The following is a 25,955-nucleotide window of genomic DNA, read 5'->3' on the forward strand; positions in this document are numbered from 1 at the left end:
TAATCTCTGGCAATTGGATTCATTCAGAGACGATTGTTGGATTCATCTATAACTAGCCCTATTTTTTAAGAGGTACCTATCTATGTACATTTTAGTTCATCAAAAAAGAGGAGTTGCCTTTCATTTTCTTTTAGGGTTTTAACGTTTTACGTTTTACATACAACCAATGTTCGATATAGAAATTTTGGTAACCTCGGATAAACTCACCATTGCGAGCGGCTATATTTTCTGGAATTGGGTCACCGGGTCATGAACGAGATTCTCAACGATCCTCGACAAAGAGACTTCAGTAACTTTTCGCGTATTAGTACTATTTTTGCTCCTTCTGGGTTGTATGTTGTTGTATGTTCTATGGTTGTCTGCAGGGCAGAACGTCGGTTTACCCGCAGCACTCGAATTTAGTTTGTTTGGTCGCTTTAAATAGATGTTTTCCTTTTGTAGTGATAGTCCTCGATCCCCAATAGGTGTGCTCTCTCTTCTTTCTCCTCCAATTAAAAATGATTTCCTAACGTTTGGAAAAGCTTGATAAAGTCAATCTTTGCATTTGCGAGCAGTAACTAGCGGCGACTGTGAATTTTTTGGTTTTTGTATCAGTTTTCACGGATGTTTCTTTTATCGCTTGCGTTCCGTAACTGGTTTCTTTCAGATGTTTAATGTTTTCTTTAATTCATACCTCGTTGGTAGTGTTATCAGGATGGTTTGTGTGGTATAATTTTCTTTTATTAGAGGCAACCCCCACACCCCAATTATGTGTATAAATAAGTTACATTATATACAGGGTGTTTACGGTCTTCTCTGTATCCTTTTAAGAGGCGGCTCAAAAGGAGTCGACAAACCCCAAAACATACCTTAGTAAAAGTTATTTAATAAGCGAGATAATATTTGTTTTATTTTTTACATTAAACGATTAATCTGTGTACAAATCTAGCAATCTACTACTTAATCATCATTGTCCACTTAAATTATTTTTTACTAAGGTGTTTTGGGGTTTGTCGACTCCTTTTGAGCTGTACTGCCGCCCCCTACAAGAATACAGAAAAGACCGTAAATACCCTGTATACAGAAAACAATTGTCGAAACCAGTAATTAAACAGAATTCTCGACAACACTGAAATATATTATTAAACGTGGCGATTATAACTAGTTACGGTCCAGTTAAATCAGGATCATTAAATTAAAAGCTGTCGACGTGATTTAATGATATTTAAATTACTCGAATAAGTGTACATACCTATGGCTGTATACAATCTAATTACTTTAAAACAGCTACTGATATGCGTATAAATAGTTGCATACCAAACGTTTCACAAATATTGATTGGTAGGTAATAATAGGTATAATTATGTCAATTGAAATAAAATTTGTTACACTAGTTTCAGCGTTTCGGGAATTTACTTTCCTTTTGCCAAAAAAGTTACAACATTGATAAAACTCTCTATTACAAGGGAGGATTAAAATGAAATCTGCCCACCAAGTGATTTCACAAAAAGCCACTTAGTAGGTACATCTGGTTATGCATTTAATGGTGCCACTTGAATTAAAGCTAGCGTCATCACGGTTCAAGCCATAACTCATTTTTAAAAAGTGGGGGGCGAACTTAACATTTTCAAAAGTTCCGTTTTTACGACCCGCACGTTAGTAAGGGGGGTTTTGAATTGGGGTGAAAAATGATTAATGACATTATTTAACGTAACTTATTTATAAATTATAGATTATACAATTTGTAATTTAAACTTGGTCGTACAATGCTGTATATTGCATTAACCCGGAACCAAGTAGGGTATTTTTTGAAGAGACGTTAAGGTAATAGTTAAGTTATAGTTCTATTGATTATTGTAAAACCGAGTTGAAGTTGCACACGGTTTAACGAAGTAAAAATGAATACAAAAGAACGTTTCAGGATTGAAAGAATGGAAATGCTTACAACTTGTTTTTCCTTTTCCTCGTGGGAAAGTAAGTAACCACAATAGTTAAAACAAATTCATAACTGGAGAAAAGCTCAATTCATTGGATGCATGGAAACAAACGTATTTACATTGGAGAAAAACTGTTTACGTAGAGCGATGCTCGGTGATAAAGTTGTTGAGCTAATAATCCTACATGAAAATTTAACATGTGAATAGTGGGAAATGAAAGTGAGATATCCTCATTTTCACAAAAATCTAGTAAACGAAACTGGGACAGACACTCTCAATACACGAATACTTGATAAATGGGTTGGTAGAGGGGTGTAGTTGTGGGACCTATTCCTCCACTTTTCTTGATTTCCTTGTTTGGGATAATTTGGAAACGGTGGCAATAATCATTCTTGAGGAAAAGTATACAAAAGCAGACATATCAGAATAAATTGCTTTTTAATAATATGGATAATATGGATATAATTATTATTCTAGGCAGATTTTCTTCTTTGCTTCGTTTTATAAATACATGTTTCATTGCTGTAGACAATATAAACCACTGCGTCGCTGCAACAATTAAACCACTCAGAGTTCTTTTATTTGAATTTCCAGTAAAATGATTTGCTTTGTTTCAGAAAATGCAACGTATAAAAATTTCTATTTGCATTGCTATTTCTAAAATGCAGAGCGAACTGCACTAATTATACGAGATATAACCAGAACTTAATCGGTCCGTACGTATGTTGAACTAAATACAATATTTAATGATGATCACTTTTTCAATTCAGTAGAATTCAGCTTCTCTTTTAAACGTAGTCTATTATTCAAACAGTAAATCAAATTAGGCCACTTCTGATGTCTCTCAAGTAAAAAACAAAATAAAGTAACGTTAAAATTTGAAAACAAAATTTAATTCTGCAAGAAACAATTTATAATTAGTTAATATGGAAAGCACGGCTGCAGGACAAAGGTAATTAACTTGAAAATCTGTTCTTTTATTTAACCGACTGCGCCCTTCTTAATTTTCTCTATTTAATTAAATTTTGATAAGGGTCTAGTTGGACGTAACTGTAGGAAAAAATTACCGAATCGCAGACTCTCGTACATCTTGTGTGTCCATTTTTGTGCGGGATTGTGTTTTTGTGCAAATGTCGTTGTTTACTATAAGAATAATCCTGGCGTAAATACAGTTGGATGTGTATTTGCTACTTTCAAGTGTTCTATTCCATTTTTACTAAACTAAAGTCGAACTTTAGTCTAAAAAGTTATACCGTTGGCTCTCATAGCTGAGGGCATGTTTGAACACGGCTTCTATTTGTGCGTTATACTTACCCATTAATCAAATTATTCACGTCCGTGTTAATTCTATGGTAATTAATTTTGGTAAACACTATCATGTAATGTGATTTGATTTTAAATGTCTCCAGTAGCATAAAGGTCGTGCCCTAGCGGTGATTTCCAAAGGGATTTTGGTCCAGTAATAGCTGAACAATATCATAAATAATGGTTGCAACGAAAGTGTCGTGATCTACTTACTTTAATTAATGTATGACTTTTTCGGATCCAAACGGGATTGTTTGGGACCTACACCCTCAAAAATCACAAAATTTGCGAGTGTTCTTTAGTTCTTCCCTTAACACACCATACCAGATAGAAGGATGGAGTTTCGGCTTTAACTAGGTTTTGGGGTATGTCATTTCTGCTTTTTCTTTGTATTTCCAAAATTCCAAGCTTAAGATGGTCCAAATTTCAACTGCATTCTTTGTCAGAATTTCGCGAAATTTGGTAGGTACCTTTGAATATAGTTATTTATAATCAAAGGTAGGTACACTCTTTATGTTTGTTTTATATTTGGTCCTCTTTCAGCATAAATTTGACATTTGAAGAGCATTCAGAGCTTATTTTTACATATACCACGCACCAGGCGTTCGACAGATAAATATACATAACAACAATTTTAATTACTTACAGTTATTAAATAATCTAATCAATCTGGTCGTAAAAGGTTCGCGATACTAGGCCCACTTTATTCAACTACAAATATTGACAGCTTCAGGAACTTCAGTTATTCTTGATAACACTAAACTAGATAACAAAACTGTCTTGTACTGACGAAACACGGGCAGACTGCCCGGAAACTTTAGAGTAATTGAACAAATCCACGCCCTCAACTTACTGCTAACACCTTATTTAAATTGAATAATTTACAAAAGCGATAAAATTTAATCACATTTACAAACAATTCTAAAAAAGAAAGCCAACACTGAGATACAAATTCAAATAAAACGAACTAACTTTGTGTTTATTTCGTAAATAATCCCCCAGTTTTACGTAATAAATTGAAATATCTCATATACAGAATGACCCGTCATTATTTTTGGTGTTTAGGCCGAAATACGACGTTGTTTACACAACAATATAACGCTAACGCTTCACCTCTCATATGCCACAGGGCACAGTTGTTTCCTTTACAATTTTACAGCACTGTATATGTACGAGCATTCAGTAGAGTGGTCTTGTTTAAATTGTATTATAAAATTAACCTCAAGAGATAGTTTGATTTGAATTAATAAAACTAAGAGTCGAAAAAAAGAGAAAATTCAACACTCGACTTCAGAGTTATTGTTATAGCGTTAAAATTCATTAATTATTTCCTCTTGTTCTCGACACGAACTGTTCAACATCAATATTTACCATAATTATAGTAAAATACATTAAGTTGCTCTTGGAGTGAATTTGCCAAAAACGATACGTAGGTATTTTAGTTTTCACATCGAATACCTATAACATGGAAATTACCTTTAGAAAAAGTTACTTATTGATAAGCATTTACGTTCACGAATATTGCTATTATTTTTCCATTTTCCCTTCTAGATGACACAAACATGAGAAAGTTTTAAAGTGTATTGACGTTTTAATACGGAAGAGACGCGTTCTACTAAGTAATATATTGATTGGTGTCCTCCGACGATAAATTAAAAACTCCACGGTATATAATTAACTAGATTTCAGACCAATCTATTCACAGTTTTCCTTTTTTTATACGACGCCTAATGTCATAAACTCGAAAAATCGTTTAGTCTCCTCGAGAATGTAAAATTCAGGGAGTGCAGGAGCAGTTAAGATTTAATCAAAAGTTGTGCCGTGCTGAACATACACATTCCGCACTTTCATTGCTGCAGTATCTTACATTGCAGAATCTAAATGAAAACTTTATAAGATGAAAAATCTGATTATAAGGAATAAGTGGAGAATAAAAGATTCTCCCGACGGGATCAAACTGGGACAAACTAAATTCGATGTCACTCGCTAATTAATCTACATACATCAGTGCATAGCCGTCGTTATTCGGGTACACTTTGTTCGTGTATAATAATAAACATGGGTCGGCAATGTGCAACCGAATATTTGCTTTATTTGTGCAAATGAGTGTTTGCCATACGAATGCACAATTGTTCATTCAAAACAGAAATTGGAGGACCGGGAAGTTAGGTCTCCTTCAGTAGGTACCTACAGTATCGTTCTATATATTTACTGTTTTTAAATTTGCAGGAGAAGTTTATCTTTGAAATACAATTAGTTTGCGCGTACGTCACCAATTGTGTTTTTGGGGAATATTGTGATGGTAGCGTATTAACAAAATTTTAAAAAATCATTTTAAACCAAAATAAACGATGGAATGACGTGTTTATGTTAGATTGATCAATATATTTCACAAAATATAGGTTCTTTAGGCAGAGTTGTGCGTTATTTAAAATATAAAACCTTTCGCGAAAAGGTTTTTTTTGTTTTCAGGTTACCTGTCAATCGAAATGATGGTCGTTTACAATTCCATTGCGCCACATCAAATTTGACAACTGTTTGCTACCGTTTTCATAATTTTATCGCATTTTTCTACAATAGCCGATAAAAAATCCGTTAGTTTCATAAAGAAGAATTATAGAAGCATAACTTCCGTAAGTCTTACTGCGATATTCCGCTCCAAAAGTTGTATAACCTAAAAATGCCATCAAGTTTACCAAGAAAAAGTAAGCAACTTGTTTCTAATATTATTCAGTTATTATTGTAGTGCACATTTACCAATCGCAGCAGTAAGGGAGGCGAGTGGATACTTTAGTAATATAAGTACACGTAGAAGTTTCATTCCACAGAGGTGCGGATGCATTAATGTTAACTTGCAAACAGTGACTTCTATTTCACAAATTTCTAAATCGGAGAAACCAAAAACAAGGAAACCCTTTACAATTCTCATATTCTTCCTGAGCACTCTTGAATCGCGCGAATCGATAAATCATTTGGATCCTTGAATCCATTTAAATACGTTTGACTCTCTTCATCCCAGCGCATTAGGTTCATTCAATTCCCTTAATTTCTTGGACCCTTTGGATCTTTTAGACACTCCTGAATTTCCCCAATTTCTTAAATTTCCCGGAACGCCTTGTTCCTTCGACTTTTTGAAATAGGTCACTGAATATCTTGAAGCCGTTGAATTCCTTCAGTCCTTTCAATACATTGGGCCCCTTGAATCACTCTTAGTGAAGTCATTGAATCTCCTACACATGCTAAATCATTTCTTGGATCACGTGGGATTTTGAACCTCTTGGATCTGTTATATTTCTCTAACCTTCTAGGAGCACTTAAATACTGTAAATCCTCTTAATTCCTTTAAACCACTTGTTTGTTTAAATTCGATTCTAAACAAATTCATTTTTTCCCTCAGAGCAATAGTTAATGAGATATTTGAAGTCAAATGCGAAAAGAAACGACATTTTGCCATTTTTTCTTCGGGGTTTGTTTATAACAATATGTTCCGGGAGTTTGCGGCCAGGGGGACTATGATTTTCGAATTCAGCGGATTTTTTTACAAAAAATACACCTGGTTTCATTGAGTGACATGACAACATCCAGCCCAAACCGTAATTTTACTGGTCTCTATTAAACCGCCTGAATTTCTTGATCCTCTTGTAGATTCTTCATGAGTAGCTTAAACCCTTACAATTCTCTCGAATCCTTTGGACCAAATGAATCCATTGAATCGAATTGAATCTGTCGATGTGTTGTTAATTTTACTCGACCTACGAGAAACAAAAACGGCAAGTTAACAACTTCTGACGTTTTTTTAGTCTGAGAATTTGCCATCTGATAACTGAAAGTTTGTAAACTTCTAATAAGTTCATTTAACTCCATTAGTGGGTAGTAAAACTGCAACGACTGCGAAAATGAGATGGTCTGGACTAAAACGATTCTACAAGTGCTGAGACAAGTGCACATACATCGAGGGCATGTATAGTAAAAATTATTCTAGCCAGTGTGATGACGTCATAACACAGAAAAGTTTCCTAATGGAAGTTAATACGTTAGTTAACTAATTTAGGGTTTTAAAGCAAAACCCTCTACCATGTCATCTCCCTTATTTTGGAGATAATTGTGATATATAGGTATTATATTGTCAGAACTGTGCAGTAAGACGGCTGCACAACCAGAGTATTTGCTCCATTGTATGCGTTTTAAACTCCCCTGTTTCTATGAACTTAGTTTAACAAAACAATTTGAAAGATCTACTTCTGAATGGCAATGCACACAAGATATAAGTAATCGTAGAGCAGTAGATATAATAAACGAGTTAACGTACAATGGAATTGTGATTTAATTGCTTCACCTATACTCATCTACGTACGTTTTAAGTTATACCTTGATATAACCTTTGAATATGCAAATTCTTATTGCAAGTGTTAAACCATCTTCAATATGTCTTTGGTCCTCCCACCGCAACATTACGAGATATGTTAGTAACGCAGTTTATTTACTAGGAATCATAGATACATACGTGTGGTTCTTTCTAAGATTACTTCGAATCTACCAGTATGATCATTTAATATCTGCCAAATTCTCATACCCAAAGGTTAGCAGACAATCGCTTTAATACATCATTAGGGGCTGAATGATTTTGGGATGTACTGGATCAGTATAATATCGAGCTAGGGACTAATATTAACCTAATTTACAGCGCACATGGGAAATAGGAAAAAGTTTAGGAAGTCCGAAACAAATCAGTGCTAGCGTATTTAATTGTGTGACAGTGCAATTAGGAAGGCATCAAATTTCGGGAAATTGAGGAATGCCCAACGAAAACTTTACTCACTCCTTCAAGGCTTGATTGTCAAAATCATTGTTCATGGTCTTCTAACTCGTGTTTCGTCGTTAAACAAGATACATATCATTGCCGCTTAAATTCCAAGATTTTGTCATAATCTTAGGGACTCCATAGGCTGCTTGTCCTCCAGGGAGTGTTACGAAGAAATCTGCATTTTTTTTTTCATTGTATATTGCTCGTAATTAATGAATAATTTATTTGTGTACGTTTCACTTCGAAATGCTCACCAGGAAAATCACGAGAAGGATTTCTTTTCCATATACAGTCCACTCCGGAATTAGTCGTTTCGTTACCAGGGCATAATAGGTACACTTGCGTAACATGTTTTAGAGCGAAATCCCGAAATATACAGCAAATCATGGCCAATTTACCTCAACCAACATGTAAATAATAATCCGCGCAAGTAACTGATCAAAAATTCAAGGGAACTGAGTTGATATAGCTGTTACATATTTATTTCAAACGTTACGGTTTTGAACGATCATTAACGATTATGTCCGTTCTGATAAATATAGGTAACGTACATTATTACTACGAAAATAATCGTAAAGGCTGGCAGTTTTAAACTTTTTTCGCAAGAATCATAAATAGACGCATAATTGCTGTTGATGTCTCTTAGAAGATGTGGTCAATTGGAGGATCTGGATTAATTATTTATATAATTACATTTTGTATATATCCAAATTTTTGGGATTTAAGCGTGGAATCTTTGCAAGCCAATAAAGAACCACGGACATTTATTATAACCCCCTGAATCAAAGGTATGTGTTTTTTCAATAAGTTTTCAAATTCTCAGTTTTTTTTTGTATATAGATTTCAATTAAACTTATATTCTTTAGATGGTTTTTGGGTCATTTAATTTCGTCCATAATCAAAAATTAACAAACAGGGTAAACATCATCGAGATCAATTAATCACGTACATCTGTTTGGCAGGAATGCAGCTCGCTTATCAATATGTAACCCACGGCCATTCACAATAACTGTCTGAAGATAAGAGTTTGGAAAATGTTCTAATCCACATCAAGGCGTTTCAAGGTTCCATCTTGTACATTCTAAAGACACGTATGTAATCTTTTCATACAAATTACGAACAAATTTTTGGTTGGCGTATTTAGTAACAATTTTAATTGATATTTAATTGCGCGTATAAACAAATTTCTCTGATCAAATTTTTAGAGTCAATTCCAGAAAGGCATGTAAGCCATGACCAGTTTTTGGATAAAATAAAGGTGTAAATAAAAGTGTTGTCCATATTTTTTGTATTAATTTCAAGTCGTTTTTTCGCCTTCTTTCGAGAGGTTTATTCTACTGCCCTGGAGCTAGCCAGGTCATTTTGAATGGCGCCCAACTTAAAGAAAGGCCATTTTAATGCTATGTTAGTTACAATAATTTAAAAATTGTCAAGTAAATTTTTCGTCGAAATACTTATTTGTGTAATATACCGCTAAGGAAATTTTTTTTATATTGAGAATCTTTTGTAATTATATTATCGTAAGAGCTCAAAATGGATAAGAGCAAAAATATGAACATTTATGATTTGTCTAAGGACGAATTAAGTTATGAATTGAAAATTCGAGGTTTTGAAGTTGTAGGTATAGTAACGGAAATGCGTAGAACATTTAAACAAATTTTAAAAACCGTTAGGGATGGATATACGTTACCACAGGTGCAATATGACTTGACTTTTGAAACCGAAGGTGAAGCTTTCACGACAAAAATTGATAAATTAAAACAATTAGTTGAAAATTTATACGATAAATTCAACGTCGTGTCGTCGAATAAAATCCAAAATTACCAATCTAAATAACCGAATCAGTCTTTCAAAACCCAAAACACCAGAAGAGATTAATACAAAATCTGTTTTTTTGGTAACTACACTTAAATTATTATCAAATTTAGATAAGTTTGGAGAACTAGTATTCATAAGGCGACTGAAACATGAAATTATCTATAATAATGTTTTGCTCTCCATTTAAAAATATAGTGACCGTCATGTCATGTAAGATGTTAAAGATCGTGCTAGAAAGCGTTTCAAAATACACACACAATCAACGTACACCTCTATCTTCAAGATGTTATTCGCATGACAACGCTTGCTTATTCTAAAATCTATACGTGACAGCGAAATAAATTGGTTGTGATAGAACCGTGATTTCAACTCTCTTTGTATACGTGCCAAATAATGTCTTATACGTTAATAGCTCACAACCAAACCCATATTTATTTGACTGTCAAATACACCACATCAATTTGAATGACTTTCGCACTACAACGAACTTTCTCTTACGCAAATTTGAATGTAAAATGTTGAGGGTAACCGAATATGATTCAACGTTGTAAAACTTTTCGAATAATTACGAATGATTTGGGGTTTTTATATATGTGAATTTTACGTCTCTATTCTCAGGTTTTTATTTATATGACGCAACTTCTCTTATAATAAAAGTTATATCGGAATGGAAAGGAACTCGAAAACTTACTTGGAAATCGTTGAATGTTTCAAGTAACAATCACAAAGGGCGACTAAGAGATTTTAAGATGTCTTTCTAATGGCTATTAACGTTGTAAAACTTTTCGAATAATTACGAATGATTTGGGGTTTTTATATATGTGAATTTTACGTCTCTATTCTCAGGTTTTTATTTATATGACGCAACTTCTCTTATAATAAAAGTTATATCGGAATGGAAAGGAACTCGAAAACTTACTTGGAAATCGTTGAATGTTTCAAGTAACAATCACAAAGGGCGACTAAGAGATTTTAAGATGTCTTTCTAATGGCTATTACAAAATATCTATCCTGGAGGTCCCCTCTTATTAAAATATACAAACTTACAGTTGCAAATTTATTATTTATTATTATTATTATCCCTCTCTTGTTTTGGGCCCTCAACAGGCATGCGCCCAATTACAGAGTGACCCGCATAATGCAAAATTAGAGGACTAATTCATATCGTTGAATAATCATATTCGTAGTAGCCGACCACTGGATTCACAGGAGTGTTAATACAAATTCAAATGTTAAATAACCATGTCCTTATAATACAATATTGATGGTAGGTATACTGATATCTTCGAGTAAGTATACTTTTAAACTTCACAGAGCTCAAGTGCAGCTAAGTATATTTAGAACTTGATTGCTACACCATAAACGAATAGTACAACCGTGTTCATTAAAATTTTAGGATATCTACCTTTGCTTAATAATCTAGAAAGGAGATTTGCAATTTCACAGAATTATTCAAAAGGGTGGAGACGTAATGGAAACGTTTCATCTTATCAGATCCTATACAATTTAAAATCTGACCCAGTCAAATGTAATGTAATAACTTAAATATGTTACGGACGATTTAGTCATTTGTAACCGATAATATGCTAGGTTTCAATTTTGTTACCAACTTATATAATATGCGGATCCATTTTAATTGCGACACAGAAAGCGAGTTAGGTAGGGAATTAAAATATGAAACCTTTAGGGCTCTGGTTGTGTGTGTAGACCGGCGCGAAAGAAACCGGTCAGTAAGGCCTCGTAAATTAATTAATTACGCTAGAAAGCTCGGTACTTTATGAAGATTTAACGCTTAATTAAAATTCTAACATATTACAAAAAGTCCACTATATTTTAATTGCGACGAATTTATTTTTATTGCCATTATTTAAATTTATTAGCTAAAAGATGTTAATTACGCGTAAATAAATTTACTGGAAAGCAATTTATGGTATGGCGAAAGTAGCATTTCTATGTTTGGAGTTTTATTGCAAGGGAAGAACATCAGTTTGTCGGATTATCGTGAGATGGAAATACTGCGCTGCTGAAAGTACGTTCGGAAAGACTAAAAGGAACATAATCTATCGGCAGTATTGACATCTCACTTTCTTATGGAGATTTCCCTAATTTTTCAAAAGTTAAAGTTGTTACTGCGATGCATATGAAAACGAACTACCTTATGATTGTTTAACTATATTATACAATCGTATATGGGAACATCTATATGAGCACTTGACATCACAAATATAATACATAATCCATACAAGCCAATTTTCTTAATCCACTTTCGATTCATGTTTTAGTTAGAAAAATAACGTTGGGACAAATACTTTTTTTGTAGACTTCTTCAATAAAGAGATTTTTAAAAACAATTAGGTAATAATTACATCCCTCCTAATTTGCTCAAATGTTGTTTGTTCAAATGCTTGCGTAAATCAATTGTTTCCAACATATCAAACTCGTCCAGTTTCTGGGATCGTTGAACTACCATTCCTTTGTTATACTTTTTCGTTGCTGAAATTAGTTACCTTTCAGTGGATTAAATTTTGATTTCTGGAAATCTCTTACAAGGGGGTTGATGTTCCAGGAAGGATTCGCGTGTACTGAAGCGAATGTTCTAGAACGTTATCAAGGACATAAAGTCGATAATGACGGTCATAGAAGCCTGTTCAATAAGTATTTCTTAGATTTTATTTATTTTAAAAGAGAAAAATAAAAATGAAGTTCTCCTAGCATTTTTCTGTGATAGATTCTTTACAACAGAGGAACAGTATAGCAGTTTATCCCTTTCCGTTAGGAACATGAAATTGCTATTAATGAAATTGTATTGTTGTGCTTAAGTTAAACGGGTCGCTAAAGACTAAAATTCTTTGCTAATAAATAAACAAAAAACTAAATGATTTCTGAAATTGCTCCCCCATTAATTGTGCAAGTTGGAAAGAAAAGAAAAATTAGAGTAGGAATGTTCGGCAATTGGGTAATGATTTCGTGCTCCATGTGGTGCTTGAGTAATGGGTTCTTGCAGTGATACCGCGTGCCTGATAATTGATGGGAAATTGTCCAAGAGGTACGCACTTTGCGGAGATGCAATAGTGTAACACTTCGTGGCTAGATCCATTAACCGCTTTTTTCCATGCGAACTCAAGAAGTATGCACCGATTATCGGCTTCGCCACGCCCGCTACTAAACAATTCCATTTGCTAATTCCTCTATTGCTCCTTTAAATATAGATACATCCAATGCTTTACATATTATTTATGCCATTTATTTATTTATATTTTTCGTAGACCGCATATTAGAACAGAAACCCATATATGTAGACGGCATATTAGAACGTGTTAATTCAGTCGTGTAGGTACTTAAAGACATGGGTATTGGGTAATCCTTTTCTAGAACGTAGTCAAGACCTACTAGTCATTGGCACCCATGGACATGGAAGTGGCCTCGGAGGTGGCTGACAGTGTAAAAAAGATTTAGACAATTGGTGCAGAACCGGTCCAAGAGTATTTTAGACAAAGACTACAACAATATGTTACGTAAACTAATGCAATAACGAAAAACAATTTATCGCTGATTAGCAGAACAAATAACACTGCATTTTAAACATTTCATTCTTTTTATAAAATATGCTATGCTAATTCGAGAATTTTCTAGGTTTTTGTTTGCTATATAAGTAAATTGAATTGTGTTTAGTCTGAGTCTTAACATAGATGTCGAAGTGATCAGTAGTGAAATCTGCGCTTGTACTTAAATTTAAGTGGTATAAATGGGAATACAAGTAAAGGACTTATAATAATATTCACGGTATAGATCAATCTATTAATGGACCATTTTAAATTTAGTTTATCGTTAATAGTGTTAGTTGCTGTGAACATTGATAAATAATTTTATATCATAAACTATATAAATAAAACATTAAGCGAATTCATAGTATCTGATTCAATATCACTTCCTGTACTAAGGGGATTATATTGAAACGACTTCTGATCGTGATTATTATCTTGAAACGAGTTGTAATCACAATCCATCGAAATTTAACGGTATTCACATTTCCTAGATCCGAATCAAAATGCGTCCATTAAGCATGACTATATAAGTTCATTTCAAAAGTCTAGAGAGTTTTCCAATTTCCCTTAACCAGCAACATTAAACGAAGTTGCATTTTTACAATACAATGGAATTTGTGAAAGTAGTTCACGTTCGTAATCACCTTTTTGTTGGAGTTTGTATAGCGTGTAATGAATAACACCGCGTGCGAGCACAACGTGATCGCGAATAAGGTGTGAATAGAGTAGCGTTGGTCTAAATTAGAGCGATTGCAAGCTCACATAGCATATAAGGGTAAATTACGGTTAACCAAAACGTAGGCTTTATCTCGGCGCCCAAAAGATAACACAGAATCAATGCTTGTTTATAATAATGAGAAACGCCTTGCTGTCAGTGACAGGTGGCTTGATATGCGGTGTCACACATGAACTATTTTCTTTGCGGCATTACGAATGTAAGCTTAAAACGGTACACTTCACTGTATTTTCCATGACAAGATAATAATTACAGCATTTGTCCGTTATTTGCGAAAATCTCATGCTCTGGATGGTTTTGCTGAATAGGGATACTCGACGGCTGGAGGAAATTTGAATTGAAAATGTCGATCAAGTACCTACGTACTTAATAGTAGATATTTTTTATACGTTAATTATTAACCCACTGCTTTTCGATGCATATAGCTCTGAAATGAACAGCACCGCAAAAATTAAACGGAGCAATTTGTGGTAATTGACAGTTCGTGTACCAAATCCGCACGCTCATTCGGTAGAAGGCAACCCCATCCGATCATTGTCAAAATTTGTTAACCATTATGACTAATTAATGCACGCCGGAATTTAGAGAATGTATCCAAAATGCAATTTCCATTATAAGACATCGACAATCTCATGTTATTGCGTGTTCTGGAGCATTATTCCTACATTCAGTCGACGAAATGATATTAGAAACACTTGTGTGGAGAAATAATTACTTCCGATGGAATCGATGTTTTTGCTCTGAAACTTTAATTGTTATGGACCGACCCATTAACACAGAAAGTGCCTGCAAAAGGAAGCACGTTTTATCTTGATTTTTAACGGCCCTTTCGCTAACAGATGTCATGACAAAAACTGCGAAAGTTGAAATGAGAGTAGATTGTGTTTCCACAAATTCAATTTCGAACTTATCCGTTTCCGATATTTAAAAATTAACGTCAAACAATGTTTCAATTTGCCGAAATAAATACGTTATACGTTCGCGATGACGGAAACATGGAATTGGTATTGTTATAGGCTGAAGCAAATGTAACGAGGACTGACAGGAAAGATAGATATTATTTGAGCAAGTTCCCGAGTAATTAAGAGTGTGTCTATAAATCTTCTAAATGTTGCCATTCAGTAAAATTGCTTACCGGGGAATATTTTCAGGTAAGAGATTCATTAACGGTGGAACTTTTGAGTACGTTAACTAAAATGGAACTTTATTTATAAAACGCAAATAATTTGAACACGTTGGACGCGTAGGGAATGGAATTAGTTTTAATTAGAAGGCAGTGCTCCAACGTAAGTGTAAAAGTTTTATACAAAAATAAAGTATAATGGAACTGCGATTTGCAATAATGATTATAGGGTTTATATGAAATGCGGAAATTTATGGGCGCTACGCTTTTTAATATTATGGCGTGAAATTATGCGCAAGGTTTATTCATATAAAAGGGTGCATATTTACTGATTTACGCAATGTTCAACTGCATACGTAGGTATACGGTTTATATCGAATATTATGAATAACTGCAAAATCCTCTCGAGAACTTCACTTGTTCTGGTCTTTCTATAACTACAAACTACAGCGCGATATTGGCTCAGTTTCGATTACACGAAATCTCCCAATAAAAACGTGTAATAAACTCGTTCCTCTCATACTAAAATTTATGATTCCTCCCTTCTAATTATTTATTAGACTACCTAGATCGGACGCCAAATTATTACTACTTAACTTAACCTAATTATTATCGGTTAAAGACGTGCATTTTTGGATATAAAAGTGCACAAACGTGTAATGACAATTTCGACATAATTAATAGCAATTTAAACGAGTAATTAATTTCTGAATTTCTCAATACCACATTAGAAAATTGAAATCTCGTGTCCATCACAATCGAGCTTGTTTGTACCACACAAAACTTAAGCGAGGTTCGATATTTTTTATAATAATTGGGCGCCTGATCAGCTGTAAGGGCAATGTTCTAGTTACCAAATCCAGACTCTTTACGACTACAGTGCGTTTGCATTCACAAAGATCGGCACCTTTAGCATGAAGGACTTTTTGAGAAACCTGGAATATCAGCGCAGCTTAATTAATACGCACGCATACTGCCCGATAAATCACAATAGATTTTTAAAATTCGTAAAAATATCTAAATTCAAACAATCAGTGACGTATCGAATGACGACTACCTAATGTCAGTAGGAAAAAATATAGCGAGTGCAACGATTTCAGAAACCAGACAAGTTTTATATCTATAAGAGTCTTCTTTACCCAAGCGCAACTTTTTTACATTATAGTATATAGACGATTATAGTTGCAAGAGACAAGATGGTATTTTTGCTTTGTCAACTCCTGTCTTGGTCCTTAGTTAGTTTCCGCCGACACTGAGCAGCGGCGCCACTTGTTACACTGAAATTGTTGATTTACCGCCCGCCAAGATACAGACTTTATTTACAAAAAATATGATTTCATTTTTTGGGGTAATGTTTAGAAGGAATTATCTAAAAAACTGTCGGTTTACTTTTTCCATAAATCGTCTTGATCGCGAGTAAAAAAATGAAACAGATTAGCGCAATAATCGGCGCAAAACAGCTAATCCTTAAACAATCGATATTCAGTTGCTATACACTTTTTTAAAAAAAATAATCCGAACATTTTGTAGATAAAGGTCTAAATTTATAAAATAGTTCTTAAAAAAATTTTTTTTTTGAAAAACAACTAGAGTTTTTAAGGCGGGCGCTCTTATGGAAATCTACATTGGGTGCAGTGGGTACAGAAGACTCTTAAGAGCACCGAGAAGAGGGCATCCTTCGCGTTTCCTCAAGGACCCGTATTGCGCACAAAATCGTTCGTTTACGTAATAGATTCATTCAACTAAACCCTAGGTCGCCAAAAAAGCAGCTACTTTAGCAAATTTATCTTCAAAGTTTCATCGCGTATTTTTAAACTATGCCCTATATAGGACTTTTTAACCAATTTTTTTACCAATAGAAATCATCTAGCATTCTTCTTCACATCCTCAGAATACATTTAGAATCTCGTTAGGATGTCTTTTTAATATTTTCTTAGAATTCCTGTAGAACCATGAAAACACCCATACCCAAACTGCCGAATGTGGCCCGCCGTCATTTATTATGCGCGCCCGGTATAAAAAAACAAAATTGTGGGTCGAATTTTCTCAAGTTCGCGGCAAAAAAGCTGACCGGTAACTGGTAACTGGTAAAGCATGACCGTAAGGACGGATCGCACCTAGCATTGTACCATAGCATCGCCCCTGCATCGCACAGAGTATTGCCATCAAGAGTCCATCCATAGTGACGCACTGCACCTAGCATTTCCTTGCAAATGATTTTCGTTAGATGAAGATGATGTTTTGTTTAAGTCTAGTATAGGAAAGTGGTATTTTATCAGTGAGTTTGGTGAATTACATCATCTTTTGAAGAATCTGCAAAATATAATCGGCGGTTTTTTGAATACATGCGAATAGACTATATTTTCTATACGTTTGGATGTCTTTTAAACGGTAATGCTGGCCCCAGGCAAGCATTTTCCGCTTTTCTTTTTACGTATGCAAGTTTTTCATCCACTTTTCCTCGATTTTTTCGGTATTGGAGCGACTGAAGTTCTTATATTGTGAAGGCAGCACTTTGTGAGAGATTATTATATGGACACCACGATACTACAACTACTTCCCCGTCGAATCAAAGTCCTAGGTCAAAAGACCGTAAGGGTACCTAAGTGGTTGTGCTCTACTTGGCCTAATGCCTAATGGCATGGCGGGTCAATATCGGAAATCGGTAAGTTAAGCTTCTCAAGGGGAGGAATCGAATTATAGTCAATCCCAATGTTCATCCTAGTCCGATGAGTCATCTTCCAGAGTCGTACTGCCTGTTGGTGCGGTGCTGTTTCATCAAATAATGGAATCGCACTGGACTATACAACACCTTCGGCTTCCTCTTCTTCATCCTATCTACGTGAGGAGTTTCCTATCCCTCCCTTATCGACCACATAGTTCACCACAGCCTCGCACCTTCACTATTTCAAATGGCCCCTGCCACGGAACGAAAAATTTCTGTGAAATCCCAGTGGGTCTCCTTCCGGACGTATACCTTATCTTCCAAGTTAAACTTTCTAACTGTCGACACTTTTCGGAAAATAATCTGTAAGTTTCTTGGAGACGGCGTCGCAGTTCTCGCGGATACTCTTTGCAAGTGTCGTAGAACCCCTTCGTGTTATTGTCACAGTCGAACGGCGTTCTCCAAAGGCGGGAACCGCGTTGCATTATGATGACGGTCTGTGCGCGGTGGTTTGTATGCTCTTAATTCCCAACATACCGGATGTTTGTTTAAACACGGCGATATAAAGTTCGTTCCTTGGTCGGTCAGGACTCAGGAGAGTTTCGGGCGCTCGTGGAATAAATTGTAATTGGTGAACTAATAGCTGATTGTGAATAATACTAAAAAACATGCATTTAAAAAAAATTCGGAGCTGCTGCTGCTATAATTTTTGACGAGGAAGGTCAAACTGGAAGCCCTGGAACTTGCAACGATCTTTGTTGCATAAAGGGTTGAAGCTTCTCTTCGTTTATAGGTTTTGGGATCTCTCCAGATTTTTAGTTAGAAATATAAGGGCAATGTTCTTAATATTAACTTCCTTACTGCGATTCTGTCTTTACAATTTTACTTCTTTTATACAGGGGCATATTACTTGCTTGCTTTACTTTATAAAGTATACAGAACTGTGAAATTTTTATCTTTTTCAAGCAATAAACTGTTTATGTATTTTCAATTGTTCATTTACATAATCACAGTTAACAAAATTGTCCATTTGGCTCGTCTTCACTTACCAAGTCAATTAATGTCATTTAACTTCATCACTTTTGTATTACATTGTTTCCGGAATCGTTTTTTTTAAATATAGAGCTTCAATTTTCATATCGAACTTTTAATTAATATCAGTGTCAGTGATGGCATTACTAATATGACATGCAAAGCGGCAGGAAAATGAGTATGGTAAAGTGTCAGGTAAAGTGTTACATCATTGAAACTAAAATTGCCCGACACAAAGTAGGCATGAAAATGAAGGTTTCATAACGATTTCGGGAAAATATATTTGTGTGTATCTCAAAATCACTTACACTGCTTTTATTGATAATTGGTTATCGATTATCTTCATTGTACCGAGTTAGGAAGGGCGACTAATTATTTACAGCACGTTAAACCTTCTGCTCATTTAACACGCTTAAAAATTGATTACAGAGTTACGTAAGGATGATCACGTAGATTATAGATGTCCTTTGACATTTTCTTGTTCGACTTGCAGGTACGAATATACAAACTTTAAATATATTCTTTACCTAAGTACATGCCTTGAGAAATGAGACAAATGTAGTGGGGTGAGTAATACGCGGTCGCGTAAGCGCAGAGCATGCAATTTGTAGAATTCGCATTTCCAATATAAAGGGGAGTTATCTTGAACATCTCAGATGGCACATTAATTACAACTTATCAACAAAACATTTTCTGAATTCCCTAAAATTTCAGAGGATCAAAACTAATTTGAATTATGGAGATTACTAACTCTTAAAGGGACCCGAGGCTGCCACCAACTTCAACGTAACTGTGTACCTGTGGGGTAGTTTGTCTCATTAGCACACAAAATCAGGGAAGTTGCGACCAATATATTGACTTAGTGTCACTTTCCAAGCTTACGCTAGGGCTTTATTTGCCGGAACCTGTACTAACTATGGACTTGACTAAAAATTAGATTTACACAGATACAGTACCCGTGTGGGTTTCTGTTTTGTTTCATTGTAAAATTGAAATTCCCAAATAAGTCAATCATCAGCATCAGCATCTAAGAAGTGGAGCCGACTTTGCGTCTTCATCTGGAATATGGACAAACTTTAGGATAATACCAATAGGCAAAACACTACGTTTCTGCACTCACTAACGGACAACCTCGCATGCATACGGCAGTAGATATATAAGCTGTAAAAAAGCATGTTTTATTGCACAGCATCTGAAAATCTGTACATAATCACAGCAAGCCATAGCGAGACGATGGCGAGCTGTGGTAAAGTTTATCCCCAATTTATTGCAAAAACGTCATCGCAAATGGGGTAAGTTCATCCTGACTTTATCCCACGGCCCTTATAGTAAACGGTTCCCGCAGTTTCTATCAGCCAACCAAAAAATTTGACAAGGGTAACGTACTCCAGAATGATCAAGGCCCCCGCCTCTCACGACTATTTTATGTAATTCATAAATATGTTGCCTGAAATAACTATGCAAATTACACATTGTCTATAGGTATAAGGTGAGCTGCTTTTCATTTTCACTATATACGTAAACTGTAAGAGATACAACGCCGCTTAAATTGGGAAAGTTATGCAGAATGTTATGCTAATTAATTTTGCTTTCTACAAATGGCTAAGTTATGGGCAAAAAATTGAAAAATGTTATTTTCTAAAAGGCGCTGGTGTCCATTTATTTTCAAAGATATCAAATAAATGATTGTAACAAACCATTAGGAATTTTTTCTCGGCTTTCTGTTGGAGCTAAAATAAACATTTCTACGTCACTCGAGAGAAAAAAATAACAAAACCCGTGATACTAAACAATTACTATTTTATTTGGAAATCAACCTTGAATTTTTAAATTTTATATTACGTACGATCTTCAGGAGAGTCAAAAGTTTTCAAAATTTTTGACGTTTGACTGCTTTTCTTTAGGGCCCTGTACCTATGACTCTGTTAACTTGAATTTTAAAAAGTCTTCCAAAATCAACAATACAGACTCGATGCTACATGAGAATGATTTAAATTTTTGATCGCCCTTCTACAGGGCGTTTTAAAATGAATATCAAATCAATATTAATAACTTCAAAACTTAAAAAGTTGATTTTTTCAAATGAAAGCGGCTCTATTTTTTGCACTTTCAAATTTCGAAAAAACTCTACATCGATCAATTATTACATTCTGTGTACATATCTGTTATGCTTTTCGTTTTCTAAAATTGTGACCGTTATGCATAATTTTCTTAGGGGGGCCTTGAAATAAATCCATTAGTAGAGGTCATTGTACCATTTTTCTAAACTTTACCTGGGGGAAAGTAGTGGTGTCAGCTTGACGGAGCGCCGGCTCATTCTACCCATGATGCTTGCGTTTCCGCGGTATTGTTCTTCTAGATCTCCAGATATAACGCCACTGGGCTGTTATGTGTGGCGTCTTCTAAAAAACAAGGTTTATTTTACACCAGTTATTTCTCGTGAAGAACTGGAACTTAGGGTGAGAAGAGCTTTTGATGAAATCGCGTAGGAATTCTCGAGGCTGCAATTGGGTTTGGTCAAAATTTTTTTAAATCATTATTATTATTTACACCAGGGAAACGTGAAGTGCATTTTCTAGATGTCCAAAACGTTAATTTGATGTATTGTAAAGGTAGATATACATTTTCTCGATGGATGAGAATCTCATACATCTTCCCAGAAAGGAACCGTCTATGCACTAATTTTACTGGGACTAAAAACTCAATATCGGGGCAAGTTAGCTGTTTTTTTTTAATCTACGAATATAAATAGCCCCCCCCCCCCTCCTCTTAACTCGAAACGGTTTGAAGTAACTGACAAGATGGCGGCTGTACGCCACTTTAATTTTTTAAAGAAGAGAGGAAGGCGGTTCATTTTTTATAAGCAACTAAGATGACGCTTCGTTACAATCCATTGTTTTTGTTTCTAATATTAAAAATGTAAAAAAAAACATTAGGAAGATACTTTTAAGAGGACGTTTGATATAAATTTAATTTATTTTTTTCGCAGACAACCCACATCGTTGGAAATTAAAATATGTTAAAAGTTTTAAAGTTTTTTTGATACATTATTAGTTTCAGAAGCAATCAACTTTGATGAAGGGCCATTTTAGCTGGTGTTTTGGTGGATACTTCAAACTCGGCGATCGTAGTAGTTGTGCATGTCGTCAACTGATTTGGGATACTGTAAACCTAAAATACCCATAAAAGGCGAAAGTTGTCCTGTCTTTATCTATTTATGAAATCTTCAAAATTTTAAAAACATCCAGTTAGTATAGTTATGAAATGGCAAATTTTCCCCTCGATTTATTTATGAACCAAATTAGTGCACAAACAGAGAATCTGATATTATTTGTTTAAAACGCATTAGCCTTATGTATCGTGGTAATATGGATATCGGTTTTGAAGAAAAGGCCGCCGTACATTAAATTTACGTCCTGGACGTACAGATCATGCGTTTCGGATTGCGTAATAAAATTTGGCAAATTAATAATAATTTTGGAATGTTTTATAAATATCCTCATTAGAGCAATAGAATAGTCACAGGCCAAACAGGTGACGTGGTAGAGAGGCACAAACTAATTTTTCGATAACGGTTATTGGAAGAATTCTTTCAGTAACTTTTTCTTAAAGCTAAACATACCATTCTTACAGTATAATTATCGCTATGTTCACTTAACAAAACACTTCAAATTAATTGACGACTGTTGTAAGTACTGTGCTTTGTTTGAACTACGCTTTAATTACTTTATTTGATATCAGGCTCTATTCTGAAGCGATTATTGATATCTCAATTTACAAAATGTCTTTTTGTTCAAATGAAATCGTTAAAATGAGAATAATGTGCAAATGTTTAATTAAACAGGTGCAGGTTAAAATGTCGACTCTCACATTCCCACTATGGCGACTGTAGAACGCATTGCTTTAACAACATGGAATCTTTATTTAGCCGCACTTTGCAGCATCGCGTCGCCTCGGCGATCTAAGTGCAGTGCAAGTGAGAATCGACCTTTATTCATTTGTTATTTAACTACTTTTGCCGACGGGTCCATGTTCCCAGCCCCCCCAGTATTAGAAAAAATGGTTATGACTAATTTAAAGTATTGTTCACGTTTTGTACCGTTTAGTTCCAATAACAAAAAATTTTATTCTAAGCGTAATATTAGATAAGGGCAAGTTGAATTTGGGGGGGGGGGGGCTGATAACACGTCATCCCCCCCAACTTGATATTTTACAACTACTTTGAGGCAAAAATTTTGTATCGCTTTTGTGCCGTTTTGTTCTTTTATTAGAAAGTTTTGTTCTTAAATCGTTTGAGAGAGATATGAAAATGAAATTGGGGGGGCGGTAAACATGTAAGCCCCTCCACATTGTTTTTTAAATATTGTTATCAACGCAAGGTTTTGTTCTAGTTTTGTGCTTTTTTGTTCCTTTATTAGAAAGTTTTGTACTCATACCGTTTCATAGTAAAACGCAATTCAAATTGGGGGGGCTGCAGACATAACCGGCACCTCACTAACATTCTTTTATTTTTCTTATACCCATATTTTCTTCTAGTTTTGTACAGTTTTGTTCTTTTATTCAACAGTTGTTATTAATCCATTTGAAAAATATATGTACTTGATCGTTCTGGTAAATTTAAAAAGTCAGTACTCAAGTAAGTACCACGGTCATTAATCAATGCTCATTCACTGCTCTTGTATTTGATGCACCTCTTTAGAACCTCCTTTGATTTAGGGTATATCGCCAAACGTTAGAGAAATGTAATACCTAAGGACCGCGAAGACCCATATGCCGATCATCGTGTTACGTTCACTTTGAGCAACCGTAACAAAATTGTCTTGAGATAATCATACGATAAGCTCAGTCAAAGTAGTGGTGGGTCGGGATGAATCTGCGGGGTTCTTATACAGAAGCACAAATAAGCATAAATGGAAAAGTAGTAAAAGTAACCGCGGATAGGCGCCACTTAGTCTTCAGTACAAAAGAAAAGGACATACTTACTTACCAAAAGAGGGAAACAAGGCAGACTATGAGGGTTCTAGGTAAATTCCTCGAATGCAATTGCTCGAAAGCCAATTGCTCGAGATCAATTGCTCGAAAGTAAGTTGCTCGAATGAAATTTTGCTCGAATTGTAAGTTGCTCGAACAGCAATTCCTCGAATATCTTTTACTCGAAAGATAAAGTTGTGAGATAGCCTTAACTCGAATCATTGATTTGTAAATATAAGAAAACCACAAACAACCAAGTAATGCTTATATTGCTAAATATAGGAATGTGATACAGTTAGGAAGGTACATATTATGAAAAACAAAAATTACATGTTGTCAATATGATATATTATGTGCTATTCCACGAACATAATCATATATATTTATGTCAGGTGCATAACTATTTACTAGTGTTAAAAGTCTTTGTGCACAATCACGGTATACCTTACGACTGATGGTAGGTGGTTGCCCGCTGATATGTTGCTCTATTCGTAATTCGTTTATACTCTGCTCCCTCTTTAATGCCGAAATAAATTTCCAGATGTTTGGATGGTCTGCACACAGTTGCATTTGGAAAGCTCGATGCCATCCCTCCACTGCGTTGTTTGTTTTTGGAAGTCCATGTTGTACGGCATCGAAACAATTCCACATGTTGATCGCGAAATGGGGCGGGCGCCGTCCACGTCGTTGAGGGCGACCGATCCACGTGTCTTCGAAATAATCAACAATAACTTGCAGTTCAGGAGAAAAAATGTTTTGCTCGCAAATGTCTTCAAAAGCAGGAATTACATCTTGAGGTGGAACGAATGCCAAGGCTGGAAGCAGTTTTAATGTCAACGCAACTTCTGGATTTCTCTCGTACTCCCGTTTTAAGCCATTTTCCTGAATGTGTCGGAAAATACTTTGACAGAGGTGAAAGAAGCATCCACGATGTATGGTTTGCGGGAACTCAATTCTTATGGCATTTATCATTGCTACTTCGAAATCTGTCATGATGGTCTGTGGTTGTGCATCATCAGCTGGAAGTAGGTTTTTTATTTCTCGAAGAAGATTTAAGTAGGTTTGCTCTGTCTTATTTGGTAGAAGAGCATATATTAAAGGGATAGCTACATGGTCTTTTATCCCGTGGATGGTATAGAGCTGTAGAAAAAGCGGTGGAACTACTTTGAATGTGCCGTCGGCATACCAATGCTGGGACATCGCCAGAAGGTTGATGTTACGTGCGGTTGAAAAAATCAGAATTCTGTCATTTACTGGCCCTGAATCGTGCAGGAGAAAAAGTTCGCCGTTTGTGGTAATTGTAAACTCTTCTGGGAAAATGATCTCCTCCCGATGTCTTGGTATGGCCGGTGCAACGTTTTCTCTCACTCTGACGTTCCTAATGGTCCGCTTAATATTGTTGACTGTTGGTAATTTAGCTGCAACTGCATTTCCCAAACCAGCAGAAGCTTGGGACACAATGAACTGAGGTGTAGCTCTTGTGTTTTCTGCGTCTTCCTTTATTTTCTGCATGACCTTATTGGCTTCCAGCTGCGCTGCGTCGGCATTGTGGTTGTGGTCGTTATTGCTTGACGACACAAAGTTATTCACCGTAATCACACGAGCTTTGCACTTCATTTTCTTGGAGTGCTCGCACTTCCAATAAATTTTGGTATCAACTTGTTTATCCTTGATAAACAAAAAACTTTCGAAAAACAACTTGGATTTCCCTTTCTCACTGGACACGAACTCTAACGCCATGTTCACTTGTGAGCTTTCAAATTTTGAACTAACAAACGTTTTTGGGTTACTAGGCTATTTATAGGGAATTTCTCCTTCCAAATTTCATTGTAAGCATTCTGATGTTAATCACCTATTAGGAATAACCATCATTTCTAATAACAACCATCTCATTAACCTAAGGATAATTACGGAGCAATTATTATACACTCTAATGAAAACCCTAATGCAGATTAACATAATGAAATCATTCGTGAGAAGATGAATAATCATTAATTACATTTAACTGATCATGACTTGCTTTCTCCAAGAAAACCTTAT

At 35.2% G+C, this 25,955-nt stretch overlaps 1 protein-coding gene across 1 annotated transcript; it reads right to left on the bottom strand.

Annotated features, from left to right (window-relative positions):
* Window positions 1-24,251: 24,251 nt before the first annotated feature.
* On the bottom strand, window positions 24,252-25,655 carry LOC116161658. The gene has a single exon (XM_031475092.1). The coding sequence runs from the start codon at window positions 25,653-25,655 to the stop codon at window positions 24,252-24,254; it is 1,404 nt and encodes a 467-aa protein (XP_031330952.1).
* Window positions 25,656-25,955: the final 300 nt, after the last annotated feature.

Source organism: Photinus pyralis, unplaced genomic scaffold, assembly GCF_008802855.1.
Source record: "Photinus pyralis isolate 1611_PpyrPB1 unplaced genomic scaffold, Ppyr1.3 Ppyr1.4_LG1, whole genome shotgun sequence".
Taxonomy (NCBI): Eukaryota; Metazoa; Arthropoda; class Insecta; order Coleoptera; family Lampyridae; genus Photinus; species Photinus pyralis.